The sequence below is a fragment of the Suillus fuscotomentosus genome (assembly GCF_016647785.1).
Source record: "Suillus fuscotomentosus strain FC203 chromosome Unknown F5891scaffold_79, whole genome shotgun sequence".
Taxonomy (NCBI): Eukaryota; Fungi; Basidiomycota; class Agaricomycetes; order Boletales; family Suillaceae; genus Suillus; species Suillus fuscotomentosus.
The window spans coordinates 37,744-58,236 of record NW_024539591.1 but is presented as its reverse complement, the minus strand read 5'-3'; the positions used below and the strand labels follow the sequence as shown (position 1 = coordinate 58,236).

The 20,493-nt window shown below is 49.2% G+C and overlaps 4 protein-coding genes across 4 annotated transcripts; 3 read left to right on the top strand and 1 right to left on the bottom strand.

The window, feature by feature from the left end:
• Nucleotides 1–442: 442 nt before the first annotated feature.
• Nucleotides 443–2,405, bottom strand: F5891DRAFT_1062470 (uncharacterized protein). Its single transcript, XM_041362956.1, has 2 exons — nt 1,798–2,405; nt 443–1,748 (listed from the first exon to the last, which is right to left on the bottom strand). Exons 1-2 carry the CDS (start codon nt 2,181–2,183, stop codon nt 584–586), a joined length of 1,551 nt encoding a protein of 516 aa, XP_041220049.1. The 5' UTR covers nt 2,184–2,405; the 3' UTR covers nt 443–583.
• A 3,598-nt stretch (nt 2,406–6,003) lies between these two features.
• On the top strand, nt 6,004–6,165 carry F5891DRAFT_933522 (putative cystathionine gamma-lyase; the record flags this gene model as incomplete). The annotated part of the gene is made up of 1 exon (XM_041374003.1): nt 6,004–6,165. A coding segment is annotated over one exon (162 nt), but the record flags the coding sequence as incomplete, so codon positions are not given.
• An 8,776-nt stretch (nt 6,166–14,941) lies between these two features.
• F5891DRAFT_961426 (uncharacterized protein) lies at nt 14,942–15,622 on the top strand (the record flags this gene model as incomplete). Its single annotated transcript, XM_041375811.1, has 1 exon — nt 14,942–15,622. A coding segment is annotated over one exon (681 nt), but the record flags the coding sequence as incomplete, so codon positions are not given.
• A 1,584-nt stretch (nt 15,623–17,206) lies between these two features.
• Nucleotides 17,207–17,890, top strand: F5891DRAFT_961436 (uncharacterized protein; the record flags this gene model as incomplete). Its single annotated transcript, XM_041375812.1, has 1 exon — nt 17,207–17,890. A coding segment is annotated over one exon (684 nt), but the record flags the coding sequence as incomplete, so codon positions are not given.
• Nucleotides 17,891–20,493: the final 2,603 nt, after the last annotated feature.

The window sequence follows — 20,493 nt, the reverse complement described above, 5'->3', positions numbered from 1 at the left end:
TTCAACCACCAGTACCTGATCCCGTGCGTGGGGTGGTATTGTCGAGGACTTATGGCAGGCGAGTATGGTGCTTGACGAAAAGTTCGTGAAATGGGATGCCCTGACAAGCAGGCTACTACATTGGAGAGGTATCGTCGGTGAGGATGGTAGTCCAATGGGTGAATGTATGAGACTGGAAGCTGTCCGATTATCTCCGTAATCGATAACCAACTGCGTCCAATGAACGTAGATGGTGTGAGATAGGGTGCAGTGGATAAAATATTGAATATCTATTGTCCCATTTGATTAGATGCATGCTGAGGCACCTAGTAAAGATAATTACTTGATGTCAGAAGGGAAATGATTGAGCTGCATACCAGGTGTCCTGCTCCGTTGATTCGCGTGACAGAGGAAAAACGCCTGCTCGAAGCCGGATCAATCAAGGGCCCATAGACGGGCAAGATATATGGAACACGGCGTCCATCGGGGAATTCTGCAACTGTAAATACACTGTGTCTGTTGATATTGTGCAAATGACATGTGGAAAGATCTTGTCAAAAGTATACAAAAGATTGTCATTTATAATTGGCCTGGGTGAAAAATATTACAACGCTTCAGGTGCTTCAAACCCAAGAAATACCATCCAGTCTCTTCCCACCCTTTCAAACAGCTCTTGCTGGGACATCGTCAATATATCACCGTCTTCCCTAGCGTAATTCATTTCACCAGCCTCTCGGCCGTGACCTAATGCCTGGTTGGCTGTTTCAGACAATAATTGTGTACCAGGGTCCATGCCCGGTTTGGAATAAAGACGTCGTTGGAGCGCCTGCGCAAAATGCCTGTGCAGCCTCATGCCAATAGGCAATCCAAGATGGGTCGTGTACCAGTCATGAATGACGTCAGAAAGGCGCTGTGGGGTCCATGCCTTGCCAAAGGACACAAAAAGCCGAGTCTGGTAGAGATGAGCAATTTCGGCCTCTCTGTCCAGCCTGCCCTCCTGAAATGTAAGTGCAAGTAATAGTTCCATGGGCCTGATGACGCGAAGGTAGATCGCAAGTAGCTCTGCTACTTTGGTGTGGATGACCCGCACAATGCACTTATGCAGTCCTGTAGTAGTGGTACCCTTGTCGTAATTCCCTATCATCACCAGACTTTTCAACGTCCGGGACTGAAATAGGTGACGGCGGCTGTCAGCAGAGTTGGCATACTGCCACAAAATTTCCTCTGTTCCTCGACCGGGCGGGGAGAGCATATGTAGGAGAATGTAGAGTTGGGAAAGCATATAAGAAATGTCACTTGACCACCGTGCAACCTCGGCTTGATCCCACAAAATATCACCATCATCGGTGCTTCTGCAAAGAACGCCCTGGACACAGAGGGCTTCGAGGAAGCACGAAGCAGGATGGTCAGGGTTGTCTAAGTCTTCCTGGGAATACGTGAATAGACCGTAGCCCCGCGTTGTTTGGTTGTAACTATCATTGTTGGGAATGCCGAGGGCACTTGGAGGCAGGGGCAGGCCACGTAGAACCTTTTGATGCATGAAAGTAAGGGCGTCCTGCAGCGTGCCTTGGAGCTTTATCTTATATTCAGAGATGTTGATGATTTGTCCTTGTAACCGGACCTGTTGGCCAGCATCATCCCACACCACCATCGCAGGAGCTGGAGCATTTCTTGCGACATTGCTCAGGGCACGAATCCATTCTCTGGTAACAGCAAAGGGAGATATCTGTCCTTCGGTAGCCCACCGGGTGATAATAGTTGACGCATATCTAAGTTGAGACGTCAGGGTAGTCACTGCCTCCTCGCAGTACGACTTACTTCATCCATGGTTCTCCATCGTCCTCCAAACCTTGCGCTAAGATCATTTCGGTGGGCATCTTCCCGGATGCTCTCACTCCTGCGACTTCATCTTCATCATCCAATACAATCCCTCCACGCCTCGTACGCTTGATCTTTATCTCTGCAGCCGGAGGAGCTGCCAGACTCCGTACGTATGCTTGATATTGCTGCCGAATGAACTCCAAAATGAACAGACGTATGCAGAACTGGGTCTTGACATGAGGATTGGTGAGCAGTGAGGGTGGTAGAAATCCGCCATCACTATCAACCGACCGAAGGCAGATATAGGCGACCACTGGGTTTATATAACTGTCGTCGAACATTTGAAGGGTGTTTTTCGGCATGTATACCGAGAAGAGAACCATTTCAATGCCGTCTTTGATTTTTGGATCGTCGTGCTTCAACTGTCTTAATAGATTAAGAAGCAACTGACTGGCCTCAAGCTGTTCTGCAGATAGGGTGAGACGATATTGATCATCGGATGATAGCCTGGAATCTGAAGAATTCTGGGCCGGAAGAGAAGTAGCCACAGTGTAGGCATCCAGTAACACAGAGCGAAGGATCAAGCAAAGCAACCGGAATTCCTCTAGGGCATACGAAGCACGGCTCCGTTTGGTACGAGGCGCACTAAACCTCTCAGACATTGCTTTCCGGCCACTGCTAGATCGGTCAGGCTGAATACTGATCAGATAACTTGAATACGCACGGCTTTGGGGTTGCCAACAGTTGCCTCACTGTACCATTAGCAGTATTTACAGACGCACAAAGATCTTCAAAACGATCGGCTACAGCACGTCTGAGCTTGAGCAGCAAGTGGTCGGTTCGCTCTGGTAAGGCAAGCAAGGCAGCCAGGGCAGCTGGGTTATACGGGTCAATATGTTGTGCCGCTCCTATTTGGGTAAAGAAAGGTAGAATTGTAGTCTCATTGAGACCCAGTGAGGCGATGGCTGCAGGGTGCCTCAAAAGTTTGCGTCCGAGTAACGTTCCGGTAAACTTCGGCTTTTGAGAAGTTGGAGCATCTTGGTAGGGATTGCGCACAGCCAGCCACACCCGAGTATGAGTGTCTAGTTCAAACGCCTGGATTGGGGTTTTAGTGCCAAACCGATCCTTGAAGCTAACCAGTTTTTTCTTCCCCGGCTTGCTCTTATTGCCCGGATGATGGTACCAATGCTTTCGAAAGAGAGAGTCTCCAGTTTCTTCACTCAATGCGAAATCGCACTGGAAACAGACTCGACCATCAATAGGTGGGCGGATGTATTGAATTGGGCCTGACTGATTGGGCAGTGGCCGGAGATCTCTTAGTTCTCCTATTGTGGCCACTATGTTAGGGTAGCGCCCCAAGATCTCCTGCATGAAGCGCTTCTGTTTGTCATTTGGCCCATTCCGAGAAATCTTGCCAAACGGCACCTCATGAGACCAGCGAGGCGAAGCGAGTGGTGCTTTGTTGTAGCAGTGACTCATGAGGCTTTCCAGAGGGACGGCATATCCACATCGAACGCCATCCTTCATGGAGTTACACACGACAACTTCATAGTCTCTTAGGTATCCACAGCCGATGGTGTCCAGGAGATTATCATATTCCATGTCATTGAGGGCCGGAGGCAGAGCGTGGTCGGCTTCCAATGTAAGTGAAAGTATATTTTCACTTCGCCTGTGAAAGTTAAGGTTCCCGTCATGCGGACTATGTCAATGAACTCACTCGCCGGATATCTGAGACCAGACCCTAGTCCTCCCAGGCGTAGATAGCAGATTTATGCCGAAGGCTTGTAGCCGCTTGTCAGAAGCTGGATCAATGGTCGGCACATCAGGAAATTGGAATTGGGAATGAGGGGATGGCTTCTGGTCGCTACTTTGTGCTGTGACATTGACCTGGCGAGGACATTGAATAAACTTGGGGCGTGGAGCTGGCCGGCGCCGGATAGGGTTGCTTGAGTTGTCGTCCTCCGAGTCATCATCATCAGATGAAGGCACTTCCGCAATGGCTGCAGAGAAGTCTTCCCCATCGCTAGCCTGATCAGTGTGTAGCGTGGAGATATTTGAGTGGAGTCGGTGGGACTGCTGTGAAGGAAGGGAGGTGGTCTCAGAGGATACTGACGGCAGCATCCCACCTGCATCGCCCAGCACCATCTCAGACATCCTATTTGCTGTGTCATCCATTTGATCTGTCTACCAATGTTAGCTAGAGCTATGCAGGCACAGGTTGCGAACCTTCCAGCATAGTTAGTACATCTTCATCTTCCTCAGCTTCTTGCTCAATGCGTTGGGTTATGAGGTCATTCTCAGGTTCTTCTTCACTGGCGCTTGCATCATCCTCAAGCTCTGCTTCAAGATTGTGCTCTTCTTCACTGATATGACTTTTGAAACCTGTAGCACTTTAGCTAATAGTTTTAGGAATGGCCGCAATGTATTTAACTTACTGGTACCAATGCTAGCAACATGAATACCAGGGCACAGGGCTACTTTTGTTGCACTTTCCAGTGCAGCCAGCACGGCTGCATGAAAACCGGTTTCTGGGTTACTCACCCTATTGTAGATATTAGCTATGGTACAGAATACAGAGATGATTCGTACAGAAGGACTTCGTCACTGCCACTTCCATCATGAGCAGCAATCACAGAACATATGCTGTATCGAGTGCCTTCTACCAGTTGGTGGGCCCCGCGAAGCATGTTTAGACCAAAACTGGTGAGTAACAGTTACATAATTGCAAGTAGGTATGATATCCAACGCCTCCCATACCTTGAAATCTCTGATTCTATCATGATTGACAATGACGTGTTGGGAGTTGATTATCGTCACACGTAACTGTTTCCTTACATAATAAGTCGCACAAGGCCATGTGCGTGGCAAAGCCCGCTACGTTGACAGAGTAGAGTCCAGACTCCCAGCACGCGAGAAGGATGTCCTCATCGACTGGCTCTTCAAACTCTACTCTGTCTACGGCGACCTTCGCTTTGCATAATGGAAGATTAACTCTTTGGCTATTCTCGATGACGGTTCCAATCTAGTGGATCAGCAATGTCGGCTCATTCATTTTTCTAAAGTTCCGATCTGCTCTTCACCTTGCCTAACCTCACAGACCACATTATCACTCCCAACGGTTCATATCCGCAGCCCGGAGCATTTGGCAACGTGCGCCAATGTGTTTGGCGCTCCGACTTATCCACGGAACTTGAGGTACGAGACATGTCGGTGAACGCATATGAAATTCAATCCTGATTCCTAAGGCAGGTCGCAGTAAAGACTATACAAGTGCCTCGTGAGAGAAGAAAGGAAATCGTTAGTATATTCGTGACGATAGCTTCAAACCTTTTAATCATCTCACAGGTACATCATGATTTAAAGGACCGCTTGGCGCAATGGACACAAGAAGTGTTCTGAGGTGCACTGTTGGTGAGTCTCTTCAGTCCTCGTCCCATGCTTCTCGATCAAATCGCCAACAGGGCCAGGATCACACGACATCTGTATTAGTTTTCAATTCATGGCCGGCTTTGAAACCAGTAGCATGTCAGGAATGGTCGAAGAGGTGGAAACGCGCGTTCGTGAAGCACAGCAGTAGTTCCCCGATTTCAGCAATACGTTCGTAGTCATGCTCGAGCGACGTGCTCCCCGTGCACAGTTCCCTGGGGGGACCCTATCTGGCTAGATATCACTGCCGAAGATTCACCAATGAAGCGACTTGCCACCGAAAGGATATATGTTTTCGGTGGTCAAGGTCCACCTGGGGAACTCGTATTTTTTAGATGACGATAAAATGGATGACTCGAAAATGCTATGATGTTTGATGGTGCTTGTGCTATATCTTCATTCACTATGCATACCCTTGCTTTACTCTGTACAGGACACATACAATGCCAACATTGCAAACTAGTGGTGGAATCGATCGATCGCGCGTCACCTTCACTTGATTCCGCTTAGTGTCACCCTCACTGGCATTGTGCTTGATGGTTCCGAACGCCTTGGGCAACACTTTTGCTTCGGCAGCAGCGCGACGGCGAATTCAAGAGGATCACGTCGGATCGTGGTATCACTGCACTGTTTAACGACACGACTTTTGTTTGCAACATGATGGATATCAGGACACTAAAGTTACTGTCGCTATAAGGAGTCTTCTAATGATCTACGAGGCCACTTCTACAGCGCCCTACCGCCATCGAGCCTTGCGCTGGTATACCCTACGGCAGAATGGTTTCATTCCGTGTACGTGGCGCAAGGATTGCAGAGGCACATTTGCCGAAACTGAAGTTGTTCACGCTCGCTAAGAGTTTGGGTGGTGTAGAGAGTCTTTCGGAGTTACCTGTGCGGATGACGCATGCGAGTATCCCACCGACGGAGCGGGAGGGGTTGGGTGTTGAGAAGATTGAATTGGTGGAGGATTTGAGGGGCGCGTTAGATGGGCTGGAGGACGAGATTAGTGGGTTGGTGACGCCGTGATGTGAGTGATAATGGTGATGGAGCGAATGAGCTGCATTGAATGTAGCCTCTGGGGCTGTTGATATCTATGTAGATATCACTGTAATCACCTATTGGTTGATTTTGAATCGACAGTATGAATGTCTCTGAGTCGAGTACATACAATCAGTGAAATATGATTAGTTGAGAGATTGCCAGCGCAACTGACGCCTGTGATCGCGAAATCCTACAGCACAGGCGCCTGCAGGTACAGCATACAAACAGTGCGACTTGCCGGTCCGTACTTCAGCATACTCTACTTGGGTTTTCGAATTGCTGAAATCGATAATGATACCTCTTGGGAATGTTTAGTGGGGTTAATGATACTGTTTCATCAGGAAAACCCTCCCCAGACAAATTTACTTAAAGATGTAACATTAGAACTAATCCGAACTAATCCTGCGTTATTATATCTAAATTTTACAAATTCGAGTTTTAGCTAGCTTAGGTCAGTTTTTTTACCCCCTAATAAAAACACAAGAATTAGCAACTATTTTCAGTAATTCAAACACATTAGCATGACTTTTAGAATTGATTTTTTGATCTTAGACGAGGGTTCCAACCGAATCAGACAGAATAAGATACAAGAACAAAATTAAATTTGATTAGAAATGGGTATATGGGCAGTAGGCTAATTTAAATAACAGCGCGCGCTATGACCAACTGGGAGACTATGTATCAGCTTCACGATTCCGTATTGTACACTATGAAAATGAGCGGGGGATGATTCAGTCTTCTTCCATATTGTCGAGGTCAAGTAACTCGAATGCTTCGAGCTCAGCAGCATGGCCACCGGCAGCGGCGCCGCTGTATCGCAACTTCCTGCAAGCAGAGTGAGCATCGAGGCAATACTACCTAAGTGGAACTCACTGTGCAGCCTCATAGATGTCGGCCATCATACAGTGGAATTTCGCAGGTGCGTCCTTCTGAGCTCAAACGAGGATCGACAGACTCACTTCCTGTGAATGGTGGGTGACGACATGGATCAGCATGGCTCGAGCTCGAACGAGGATAGACAGACTCACTTCCTGCGAACGGTGGGCGACGACATGGATCAGCGTGGCTCAAGAATCGACAGACTCACTTCCTGCGAACGGTGGGCGACGACATGGATCAGCGTGGCTCAAGCTCGAACGAGGATCAACAGACTCACTTCCTGCAAACGGTAGGCGACGACATGGATCAGCGTGGCTCGAGCTCGAACGAGGATCGACAAACTCACTTCCTGCGAATGGTGGGCAACGACATGGATCAGCGTGGCTCGAGCTCGAACGAGGATCGACAAACTCACTCACTACAAACAGCGGACAACAGCTTGGATCAGCGTGGCTCGAACTCGAACTCGGACCGACAGACTCACTCACTGCGAACGGCGGGCAACAACTTGGCGAACTCGAACTCGGACCGACTCACTCACTGTGAACATCCTAGAATAAATAGTTTTTAGAATAAATAGGTTTGCTTCAAACAAGTTTAGAATTTAAAAAAAATCATTGCGCACCTTAATTGTATGTAGTGCATGAACACCAGCAATGAAGCTTGAGGCCTCTTAAGCTTCGAAGACGAGAGTGAGAGTTGAAGATCAGTGACATGGCACCACTTCGCTCAAACATTTCAAACTACAAGTCACATGATTCAAACAAATATGTACAAATGTTGGACTTAAGATATTTCTTCGTTCAAACTACAAGTCACATGATACAAACAAATATGCACAAATGCTGGACTTGGATATTTTAAAATTTTGTTGCACACTCACGGCATCAATGATCACACTATTCAGGTGTTGAGTTTCTCAATAGGCATGGTTTTATGACCCTTAGGTAGTACTCTATAACTTAGCAATAATTACATGCATGTTATGAATGATATTGATATCTAGCTCTAATTTGTAATAGTTTATCTGACTTAGAAGAGTTAGATGTATTGTAGAAAAAAACTCGTCTAACATTATCATCTTTAGCTACTTTCTTCATAAATAGCTGTGATTGTGCTAATGTTACGAATTTTTGTGAATTCTCCCTAATTTGCCTTGGGAGGGTTTTCCTGATGTTGATGGCATGAATTGAGTACCAGAGATGTGGAGAGGACAGGAAACCGTTGAGGCGTGAAGAGAATCGGCCTTGCTAATTGGATTTAGGGAAGAACCCGAGTCTACTCGTTTATTTAAGGTTGGGTGCAAGCCATGCATCAACGCCTCAGAAGTGGGGCACACTCGGGCCTCATATATGCCTTGGTGTGGCCTAACGCGAACATCTAGCCAACACCTTGTGGACATTATTTTAAATTCCATTCAAGACAGGAATCAGATGAAGCTTCTCCTAAATTAGGAGTCGGTAAGAAAAGCGTTTAACTAATTGAATCCGAACCTTCATTTTTGACAGCCCGTACTCAAAACAAGCTGTCCAGTTGCGGAGGAAGTATTGTAAAACTAAACACACATTAATCCTCAGTCTGGTGTAAGTGACTGAGATTGCTATATACCTAAACACACATTAATCTATCAAGATAGCATTAGTGTTTAGGCGGCGAGAAGAAGGTAACTAAACATACCCTCAGTCTGGTGTAAGTGACTGAGGGAAAAGGGGAAACACAAAGAAATAGGTATATAAGCGTCCATGTTGGAATACCAACAATCATACTCTGCGTCGCGTCGCACGTGCACGTTCGTGCATCAACACTCCTCCTTGACGCGATGCGTATCTCCTCCTCGACTGAATCACCGGAGGCCCAAGTTGTTGCGCAGGCGCTCGTAGTCCTTTCTCGCAAGCGCCTTTGTAAATATATCGGCAATGTTGTCTTTTGAGCGGACGTAGTGAAGCTTCATTTGGCGAAGGGCAACTCATTCTCGAATCGAATGGTGCGCCATGTCGATGTGCTTCACGCGTGCATGGAATGAAGAATCTTCAGTAAGGATTATAGCACCGTTATTGTCGCACATGAGTGGCGAAGCGGAAGTCTGAATGAAGCCGATTTCGAGAAGCAGTGTGCATAACCATTTGATTTCTTTTCCGGCCTCAGACGCTGCGATGTACTCGGCTTCGCACGTGGACAGTGACACGGTCTTTTGTTGATGTGCGCTCCAGGTAACAAACCCGCTGCCAAGCGTGCAGCAGTACCCGCTCACAGAACGGCGGGTGTCAAGACAACTGGCAAGATCGCTATCAGTATAGGCCAGGAGGCGTGCCATGTGATCACCGCCGAGGACAAGTTGCATGTCCCGTGTGCCCTTAAGGTAGCATACAACGCGCTTAGCCGCGTCCCAATGAGCGTGTCCGTAAGAGTCTAAGAATTTGCATAGCTGTTGAACAGCATATGCAATGTCGGGCCTTGTACCAATAGCCAGGTACATCAAGGAACCGACGAGGGAACGATAAGGCATGCGAGACATAAGCTCGCGATCAGCATCTGTGCGCGGGGAGTGGTCATGACGCGAGAGATGAAGTCCGGGATCCATAGGGATGGAGACTGGCACTGCGTCCTTAAGTCCAAATTGCGCGACGACACGATCAATGAGAGCGGTTTGCGATAGGGAAATGGTGCGTGCTACCCGATTGCGAGCAATGGCGATCCCTAAGCAAAAATGCGCGTCTCCAAGCTCTGACACTTGCCATTTGGTTTTGATCTGCGTTTTGAAATCCGCGATAATCAATTTGGAGCTTCCAACAGTGAAGAAGTCGTCAACATGCACAGCGACGAGGAGGATGCCAGCATCAGTCCAGCGGTAGTATATACAGTGCTCACTCTTCAAGCGTGTGAAGCCCCATGACAGCATTGCTTCGTTGAGGGTGCGATTCCAGATCAGTCCACCTTGCTTCATCCCATAGAGTCCCTTTTGGAGTTCCCAAACGTGGTCTTCGAAGCCAGGCTCGACGAAACCTTCAGGCTGTTCCATGTAGCAGACTTCGTCCGAGTCGAGCAAGCCGTATAGGAAAGCAGTTTTGATGTCGAGCTGCTCAATTTCCCAGTCAAGCGCGGTGCCTATGTGGGCAAGGATACGGAAGGATTCCAGGCGCGCGGTAGGTGCCGATGTCTTAGTATAATCCTGGCCCCATACTGCAGAGTAACCGCGGCAGACGTATCTCGCCTTGAATCTGGCAGGGTTGCCATGCTGATCACGTTTCAACTTGAAGACGGGCCGGCCTTTCATGATTTTCCGGCCAGTAGGGATGTTGGAGCGAGGGACCAGCTTGTAAACACCGAGTTCGCAAAGGGACTTGAACTCCTCCTGCATTGCTGCTGTCCATTGCGATGCATGTTCAGACTGCATCGCCTCAGCATACGAGGCAGGGTCGTCAGGGTGCTCTGTGTCAAAATGATCAGGTGTAGCCACAAAGACTTTGGACAGGTAAGCGATCTCGGCCTCCAAATCAGTCAAGGTACTGTCCTCTCCAGCAGGGTAAGCCTCAGCGCCCTCAAGCGTGTTACGACGGTCAGCATCAGCCAAAGAATTAAGTGCGGCCCGCTGTGTAGCATTAGTGTATGTAATACCCTCAGCAGCACACCGCCGCTCGGATGGGATGGGATTACGCGCCGAACGACGTGGCCCAAGGTTAATAGGTACGACAGGTGGGGCTGGCGTTTGTGGAGGCAGGAGAGATTGGTCATCCTCAGCTGTAATATCAGTAACAGTGGCGCGCTGAGACGAAGAGGGAGAGGCGAGGCTGGTGGGATTCTCAATGGTAAGGCCAGGGAGCAGAGGTGTGTCACTAGAATTATGGGACTCAATAAAAGAAACATGGAATGAGATGAAAACCTTGTGTGATGCGCGATGGTAGCAGCGGTAGGCTTTGGAGTCGAGGGAATATCCAATAAGTACACATTCTACTGAGCGGTCTAAGATTTTGGGGTTGTGGCGGTTTTGAATGAGTACAAAAGCTCGACAACCGATCTCACGAAGGTGTGATAGATCAGGTTTCGAACCGAACCAGCGCTCATATGGCATGTGGCCAACCTGTGAGGTAACGGGTGTTCTATTAGTCAGATAGCACGCGGTAAGGACAAATTCATCCCAGCGGTTGACGGGGACATCGCAGGTTGAACGCATGGCACGGGCCTTGCCCATTAGAGTATGGTGTAGACGTTCCACATGGCCATTTTGAGCGGAGGTATATGGCGCGGTAAACTGTTGTTGCGAACCACGTGAGAGAAGCCATTGTCGCATGGAGGCAGACTTGAGTTCGCCATTGTCTGAGCGGTATATACCAACCTTCAGACCAGTTTCGAGTTCACGGGCTCGTTCCCAGGCTTGAAGTGCTGCAAAAGCATCAGACTTAGCCGCTAAAGGAATAGACCAAGCGTAGGACGAAAAATCGTCAATGATGTCCATTATGTATTTACTGCCCAATGCGGACACAGTGTCCGGGTGTTCCATGAGGTCTACATGCACGACACCTAACTTCCTAGCTGCCCGACTGCCGACCCGAACCTTGGGGACGCTTGACTTAGTCTGTTTCCCAAGAATACAGGCATCACAAACGGGAGGTTCAGTAGAGAGATTGATTGGCATACCGGTCGCATTGCCAGAGCGCGCAAGATCATACACTGCGCGATAGTTCGCATGACCAAGGCGATGGTGCCAAGATTGCAAGGTGGGAAGGCGTTGCGCGAGGTAGGCATGTTCTGCGGACAGCTGGCCGCCCGAAAGAGCATAAAGCTTGCGAGAGGTGAGGGTACCAGACAGCATACGAGTGCCGCTGCGTGATTGAACCCAGCAGCTGGTAGCATCAAATGATGCGACACAACGATGCGCCGCGCAGAGTGCAGATACCGAGAGGAGACGAACAGTGGCAGCGGGGATAAAGAGTACGTGGTCGAGTGTGACGTGGATACCCTTAGCAACGACAAGGCGAATGGTGCCAACTCCGATGGCCTGGATTGATGAACCACCAACACTGCTAACGGTGCGAGGGGGAATAGGACGCAGGCTGAAGAAATCCCCCTCAATGTTGCTGATATGGACCGACGCACCACTGTCCAAGAAGAACAGGATGATGGAAGGGTCCACAATGCTGCGTTGGCGTTGGTTGGGGGCCTTATATGTAAGTCCTGCGAAGTCCACCAATTGGGAGTTCTGGCGCCAATCCATGCTGGTCTGCAGAGTGTCAACCGTGGCAAGGAGAGCCAAAAACTCATCATCATCACCCGCAGATAACTCACGGATGAATGAAGGGGTCATGGGGTCGTACGCGAGACCAGTGAATTCATGGGATTCAGGGGTAGGAGTGGTACCAGTAGATGCAGATGCGGAGGGAGTTGGGACGGAAGCAAGGTAGATGGCCTGGCCAGTTTCCCCATCGAGTAGATAGGCACGTCCACCTTGATCGTAACGGACTCCACCTGGTTTGCCGGTGGAGGCAGCACCCTTGCTGACAGACTTCATGCCAGAACTACCTTTGCCAGTTGCCTCGTGAGCAGCGCATTTACGAGCTAAGACCTCATCGTGCTTACCCTCCATAGCACCGCCTTTGGTGAAACAGTCTTGGGCATAGTGCCCCCAGCTGTTGCAGTGAGTACAGCAGAAAGAGTGGCCAGCCCGCCCGCATTCTGAGCAGGTCTTGGACCGATTGGCCTGAGGCTGTTGTCCTCCCTTCCTATTAGCTACCATAGCGACGTCACCCGATCCCTTCAATTTTTCGGTGTCGATGAGTTGTTGTTCAACGTCAAGTCGAGCACGGATGTTGGAGGGACCATATACGTTCGTAGAAGAGCTTGCGGAGAGGGCATCTGTGATATGGTTGCACACATGAGGCAAGTCATCACTCATGGCATTAAGCATCATGATAGTGAGAAAATCGTTCTCCTTGGGCAGTCCGATCGCATATATGCATCGGACTAGCTCACCAAGTTGAGTACTAGTGGTGGAGAGACGTTCAGATTGGCGGTAGCGGACCGCGAGAGCCTGTTGAATCAACAGGATTTGTGCGATAGGACCAACTTTTTCGTGGCGGGACTTGAGGGCGTCCCAGGCAAGGTATGCGTTGGAGTATGTACGAAGGAACTCTTGCTCTTCGGGACTGGAACGGGTACGCAGAGCGGCTATGATACATAAGTTGTTCAAGTCCCAGTTGGCTGCGCTCGAAGGGTCAACAGAGGGGTCAGGACGAGGGATGATGCCAAGGAGATAGCCGCCACCATGCTTCAAGAGCAAGTAGTTTTGCATCTTATCGGACCATACCCCCCAGTTGTTAATACTGCGGTCCAGTACTTCAACCTTCTCCAAGTCCGTCTGGCTGAGTGTTATGGCGCTAACGGTGGGAGCGATGACACGAGCAGTATTTCCAGGTGGGGCTAGTCCCCCACCCTTATTACCGGAACTGTGCGAACGCGTATGAGGGCCTGCGGCAGTACTCGCGGTTGCTTTCGGCGGCATGATGAGTGATGAAAGAAAGAGAGAGAGAGAAGAGTGGGGAAAGAGATTTGTATCTTGCTATCCCGCTTTATATGATCTTGGGGAAGACAATTATCGCCCAAAGAGGAAGAATTAAGCGTTCTTCGAGACGCTGATAGGAGTTGACGTTTCACGTCGCACGTTCTAGGCCTTTAAGGTACGGCAGGAACGGACTCTATGAATTACCGATGTTTAGATGGTTCTGCTCTTCGTTTATGATAGAGCAGGGCTCATAACCTGTAAAACTAAACACACATTAATCCTCAGTCTGGTGTAAGTGACTGAGATTGCTATATACCTAAACACACATTAATCTATCAAGATAGCGTTAGTGTTTAGGTGGCGAGAAGAAGGTAACTAAACATACCCTCAGTCTGGTGTAAGTGACTGAGGGAAAAGGGGAAACACAAAGAAATAGGTATATAAGCGTCCATGTTGGAATACCAACAATCATACTCCACGTCGCGTCGCACGTGCACGTTCGTGCATCAACAAGTATTGGTGAGGCGCAACACAAAGGCTCGTGACAGCCAATGGATAGGCGAAATGCCAATACCTGGGCTTACTCATCATCTCCTTGGCCCGAGGATAGATCTTTTCAATCGCCTTTTCCCATTGTGGATGATCGACTTCAGCCTGCGCCGTCTTAAGGTCATGTTAGCGTGTATCAGTACCAACCAGGGGATAGAAAATACCTTTCCAATGGAATGTAAGAGGCGAGTCAGCGTATCGGCGAAAGCGATCTTGAACCGAAGACCTATATTATACAGCGTCTTGTACAGGTGTCCCAACAGCACGGTATATGCTTTTGGTGGATTGACGTGCCTGGGTATCTGTGTAACGGCTTGACATTCGGTCACAGACGCCCGGTTTCAATTCTATTAAGCTTCGTATTTCTACTCATATCACTGACAGTCGCCTAGTCTAACTGTCCATTATCTGATGAACACTCTCTTCCTCGGCCGACTACTTACTCCCTGTTTTACCCGAGACCCTCGTTAGAAAATAGTTAAATACGGCCTATTGTCATATACCTAGGACAGCGTTCTTACAACCCAGAATACCAGACTTTAACACCGTCTTCCATTGTGAACGTTTCTTCACTTGTGCCGGCTACTTCGAGCGATTAGCTAAACAGTAGACGTCACATCTTTTTTGACGCACCAAAGTCTTTTCTTCGAAAAAACACTTTACTCTTTTCTCGACCTCTTTCAAATAAAAACCCCCCAATGAGTCAGTATTACGGTTAGGCCCACCGGACATTCCACTCAAATCAAAAACATGCCTTCTAACTACAATCTCCATTCGCAACGCTCCGCTGCAATCAGCGAGCCAACTATACCTGGATCATTAGCTGAGTCCCCCTTGACTGATGTTGAAACTTACAATACCCCAAAACCATCCCCAACCGAGAGATCCTTCTCATCGGTTGGGGATTCCATCCTCAGACCTGTGCACTCCTACAGTGACGTGGTACAGACGAGGTCTGATTCCCTCCAGTTACAGACTGGGAAGGGGTCGGCTAGCGATGATAGCACTATAGTTAGTTCTGAGGAGGGGAGTGATACTATTCATAGTACCCCTGTCAATAAGAAGCCCGAATGCATCACCACAAGCGATGAGAGCGATAATGACGACACACCTTGGAAACAGGTCAAACGTAAACGCGGAAAACCCAGAAGGAATTCCAAGTTAAAAGATTTCCCTAGACCCAATCAGTCAAGGGATGAGACTCTAGATGAGGCTGAAAGACAGCTCACCAATGATGAAAGACAGTGCATCCTCAACAGGAAAAACGCTGAGACACGAGCCCAGTCCCACACGCGATCAATCTCGCTCGGTGAAGGACCATCGAAGGGCAAGGGAGTCGACCCAAGGAACTGGGGAGACGCGGGTGTAAGCGAGTCCGAGATGGACTTTGATGCCCAATACCAGGCCCTAAAGGAATGGGCAGCCGCCCGTGATTGGTCCAAAAAGGACCAAGGGGACCAAACCCAGAGTGATGAACGCCGGTCTGAGGGCATCCAGGATCCCGAAAGGACCTCGACCAACTTGCTTGATCAAGCTGTACGCGCAGCCGAGAAAAGGATCACTAAGTCCTTTGAAAAACAAGTCAGACAGCTACACAGTGAATTAGCCAAGAAAGACTTACTTTTGGCAGAGAGCAGGAGACCTGCCGCGGTAGATAAACCCAGTAAACCCACCAGAGGTCCCGTGGAAGAAATGGTCGAGAAAGCCGCCCGAAAACCCTCTAAGAGACACGCTAGGCGTGCATCTCCAGCAGCCGTTGAAGCTATGGCTCAAATCGCCCCAAAAAGCTATCTAGGAAGGGCGTTTGAGAATATCCGTTCCAAAAAAGAGAAACACACTAAGTCTAAGAAAGATCCCACCCCAGAGGATCCGTCTGACAGCTCGTCCAGCGCGTCCACCGACCACACGTCCGATTCAGAATCGAATCCAACGACCAGTTCGTCGCACGAGGAAAGTGGGAGCAACAAGGTGTCATTGTCGGATGAAGATCATCGCGCTAAAAAATCGCGCACTGCAAAGAAAAAGAAGGGCAGTAAGAAACATAAGTCTTCAAAGAAGAAAACTACCTTGAAGCCCATTCCTCCAACAGAATATGATGGAGCCGTAGACTCTAGGGCGTTCCACCAGTTTATAACAGAGGGAACTGCCTATGTGGAGGACGGGAATGTAGCCCGCGATAGACAAGTGTTTGTGTTGTCCCGGTTCCTAAAGGGAACAGCGTACGACTTCTATATTAGACAGGTTTCAGATAGACCAGGAGACTGGAGACTTACCGAGTTTTTCACCGAACTATTCAACTACTGTTTCCCTTTGGATTTCCGTACTAAGCAACAAAAAAAGTTATATCGCTGTTACCAGGGGGATAAGAGAGTTAGAGACTATCTGTCGGAACTCAACGAACTTTGGGTGATGATTGGGAGTGTCCCGGACCGAGAAAAGGTGGTGAAGTTTTGGTTCGGTCTGAACCCAACCATACAGAATGAGCTATACAAAATGCAACTCAATCCAGAGGTATCATCGTTGAGAAAGGTACAACATACCGCAGAGATCATTGAACTGGCACATTCTACCACCAAGGAATCACGCCCTCGTGATGACGAGTCAAAAGCCCACAAAAAGGCTGACAAGGATAAGTCGTCCAACCAAATCAAACAGGGTGAAGGGTCATCTAATACGAACCAAAAAACCTTTAAAGGAGGTCGGGATTGACACAACCAGAAACTGGGAGGATCTTACCAGGGACGCCGTAACCAACGGTCCAGGAATCAGATGGGCCGAAGGCCGGATGCACCTAAGGAAGAACGGATGAGCAGGGAAGAACATGATTGTTTGGCAGCCGAAGGACGCTGCTTTGTGTGCAAACAGACAGGACATATATCCCGCAGTTGCCCTAGTAAGACCACACTTACCTCATTAGGGCATGACAAGCCACCCGGGGTGCCAAACTACGTGATGCATGTAGAAACAGGATCTGATGGGGACCTCCAAGACCTCGGTGACAGCACCGAGGTGATAATGGAGATCCCCTTAGCCTGTGCACTCCTTGAATACGAAAAACCTAAGAAACAGGTTAGTCGGACTTGGGGGATAACCGATGAATCCATCGGTGATCCCCTGGCGAGACGAGCTGAAGCAATTCTACGACAAAATGCACCTTACCCTGGGGATGATCTTGGGAAAGAAGAGACTCTATCTTCAGAACGGTTCTTGATCTATAGAACGTCAGAGACCCGTCACCTCATAATGGACAGGGCATCTCACCTGGAGGATGACATCGAGATCCCCTTGTTTCTGCTGAATAACCCGAATTTCTTCATTAGCAACTGGTACATGAAGAGATTAGCGTGGCCATTGGACGTACCGAGGTTTATGCTGCGCTATATGCAGCAGCGAACTCCAATGGGAGATGCAATTGCTGAGAGGGTAGCATCTATGTTAAACACCGAAGTCCGGCTCCCCGGGGAATCCAGCCCGGATCGCTTCTATTGCCATCGAGTCGGGTATGAGAACGAAAATGTCTACGAGATATTCGACCAGGAGCTTAACTTTTATGTTTGCGCGGATGACCGGTTCCTTAGCAATGAGAAACTGAATGTTAGCCATTGGTATGCCAAACACTTGCTTAAAGCTTACCGAAAGTTGAACGGCCTGATGGTGGCAAAAGAACTAGAATGGGAGAATAACCATCTTAGATTACTGGACTCAGAACCTCTGAGTTCTATGGACTGCGCCCTAGAAGAAGTGGTACATCAGCTGTTTGCGATACCAGACATGAAATTCGCGGAAACACCTCACCAATATCGGCTGGTTGAGTTGAATGGCCAGCAAGTGGCTCCTGGACGGTACCCAGCTATTCAGCGTAACGCTGCGACCACCAGGGACTTCAAACGATTGATACCGAAACCCATGGTGGTGGTGGTGCATATAAATGGGAGACCGGCGAGGGCATTAATCGATACAGGATCCTTGGCTGACTTTATGTCATCTACGTTAGCGGAACAGCTGCGAGTAAAACACATAGCGTTGGAGAAACCACTTACCATTCAGTTGGCCGTGCAGGGGTCGCACTCCAAAGTGAATTTTGGCGCCAAGGCTGAGTTTGTCTATCAGAACATCAGAGAAGAACGTTTCTTTGATATAATCAACTTACAGAATTACGATTTAATTCTTGGGACGCCCTTCATTTTTCAGCACCAAGTGCTGGTAGGTTTGAACCTGTCCAGAGTGGTGATTGGTAGTAACACGGCATTGCCGGTTAAAGGAGAGCACGTGTCAGTGCTGGAATCGCGCATGGCTGAAGCCAGTGAAGATGAGCTCGAACGAGCTAGGGAAGTCCTAAGGAAATTAGTGAAACCTCTATGTGCGAAGGCGAGCGAAACGGGCTTACCACCATTACGAGCGATAAATCACACCATCCCTCTGATAGAGATGGAGAAGGTCTATAGATGGCGACCTTCCAAATGTCCGGAGCTGTTAAGGCCTCAATGGGATGCAAAGAGGAAGGTGTACCTTACCTCAGGACGTTGGAAGGTTACCAGCGCGGGGAACACAGTACCCATGCTATTCATTTGAAAGCCAGGTACCGATAAACTGCGGACAGTCATTGATTTGCGTGAGCGAAACAAAAATACCAGGAAATTGTCCTCACCTTTACCAGACATTGATGGGATTTTACGTCGAGTTGATAGACGAAAGTTTCGGTCTATAATTGATGGCCAGGACGCTTATGAACAAATCCGCATCATACCTGAACATGTCGCTCGTACAGCAGTAATGACCCCGGATGGGAATATGGTTAGTACGGTACTGCAGCAAGGCGATTGTAATGCGCCGGCCACGTATCAGGCCCTGATGAACCATCTGTTTGGTGAGTTCATCAGGAACTGGATGGATGTTTACCTTGATGATATCATAATATACTCTAACACACTAGAAGAACACATGACACACGTTAGAACAGTACTCAACATATTAGAACACGAGAAGCTTTACCTTAGTGAAGGGAAACTCCAGTTTTTGTGCACCCGCCTCAAGATATTAGGCAGGGTAGTGGACGAGGAAGGTATCCGGATGGATCCTGACAAAGTTGACAGCATCGTCAATTGGAAGACGCCCGTAAACCGCGACGCTCTTCGCAGCTTCCTGGGAGCTGTGGGGTTCCTGGCAGATGATATATACAATGTCAGAGTGCCAATGGGCGTACTAGCAGAGGTAACCGGGGATACTGTACCTTTCAGATGGGACTTCTCCCAACAACGAGCGTTTGAGGAGGTCAAATGCTATGTGGCTAATTGTAGCAGTCATCATCGTGTGCCACTGGACTATGGCGAAAAGGCTCACCCTATATGGCTGATGACTGATGCCAGTGGATGTGGCATAGCCGCCATTGTGGCCCAAGGCCCCGATTGGAGGTCATCAAAAGTAGCGGCCTTGTATAGTGCTAAACTGAACCTGGCACAGCAGAATTACGCTGTGCACGAGCAGGAGATGTTGGCAGGGGTTGAGGGTATGTTACGCCACAGGGACATCCTGCAGGGCGCAAAGTTCACCTGGCTGACAGATCACAAGGGATTAATTCACTTACTGAACCAAAAAGACCTCACGGGTCGCCAGGCCAGGTGGCTGGAGAAACTTGGAGAGTTTGATTTTGAGGTCCAATACCTGCCAGGCCAGGAAAATATCCTGCCGGACGCCCTGTCTCACCTGTACTCCTACGATGCACCAGGGACAGTGCGTGCACCAAGCGAGTTCACTGAGCATGACGACGACGATGGCCCCAGACAACGTTTGTCGGGGCTGATATCCATGCCCATTTTGGTTGGACCAGAGGCAATGGCTGCGTCCAGGCGCAGTGCACGGCTGGCCTCTAAACGGGAGCTGGAACCGACAAGATCAACGGACATTCCTGCATCGTCCTCGAAGGTGGATCGTCATAAGCCCCGGCCAGCGGGCACAGTGACCGGGAAGGCACGCAATAAGCAGATTACTGGGGGCTTCAGTAAGCACACGCCCCCCCCATACGATGGAAACTCACCCCAACAAGCCACGCTCCAAACCATCGCGCCGTGATGTGGGGCCTGCAGAGACCGGTCGTCCAGAGACGGCGGGGGAGTTCGCGAGGCGAGTGGCTCCGCATTTCGTCCTTCGTGGCCCGAAGGGACAAAAGGAGGGGAAGGAAGTAGGACACGAACCTACAGAACCCCATACGTCAGCTCAACAACAGGCTGAGACAATGGAAGTACCAACCAGTAACCCAACAATGGGTCTATCATCGGAGACCTGGGGCCGCACCCCACCGGTAT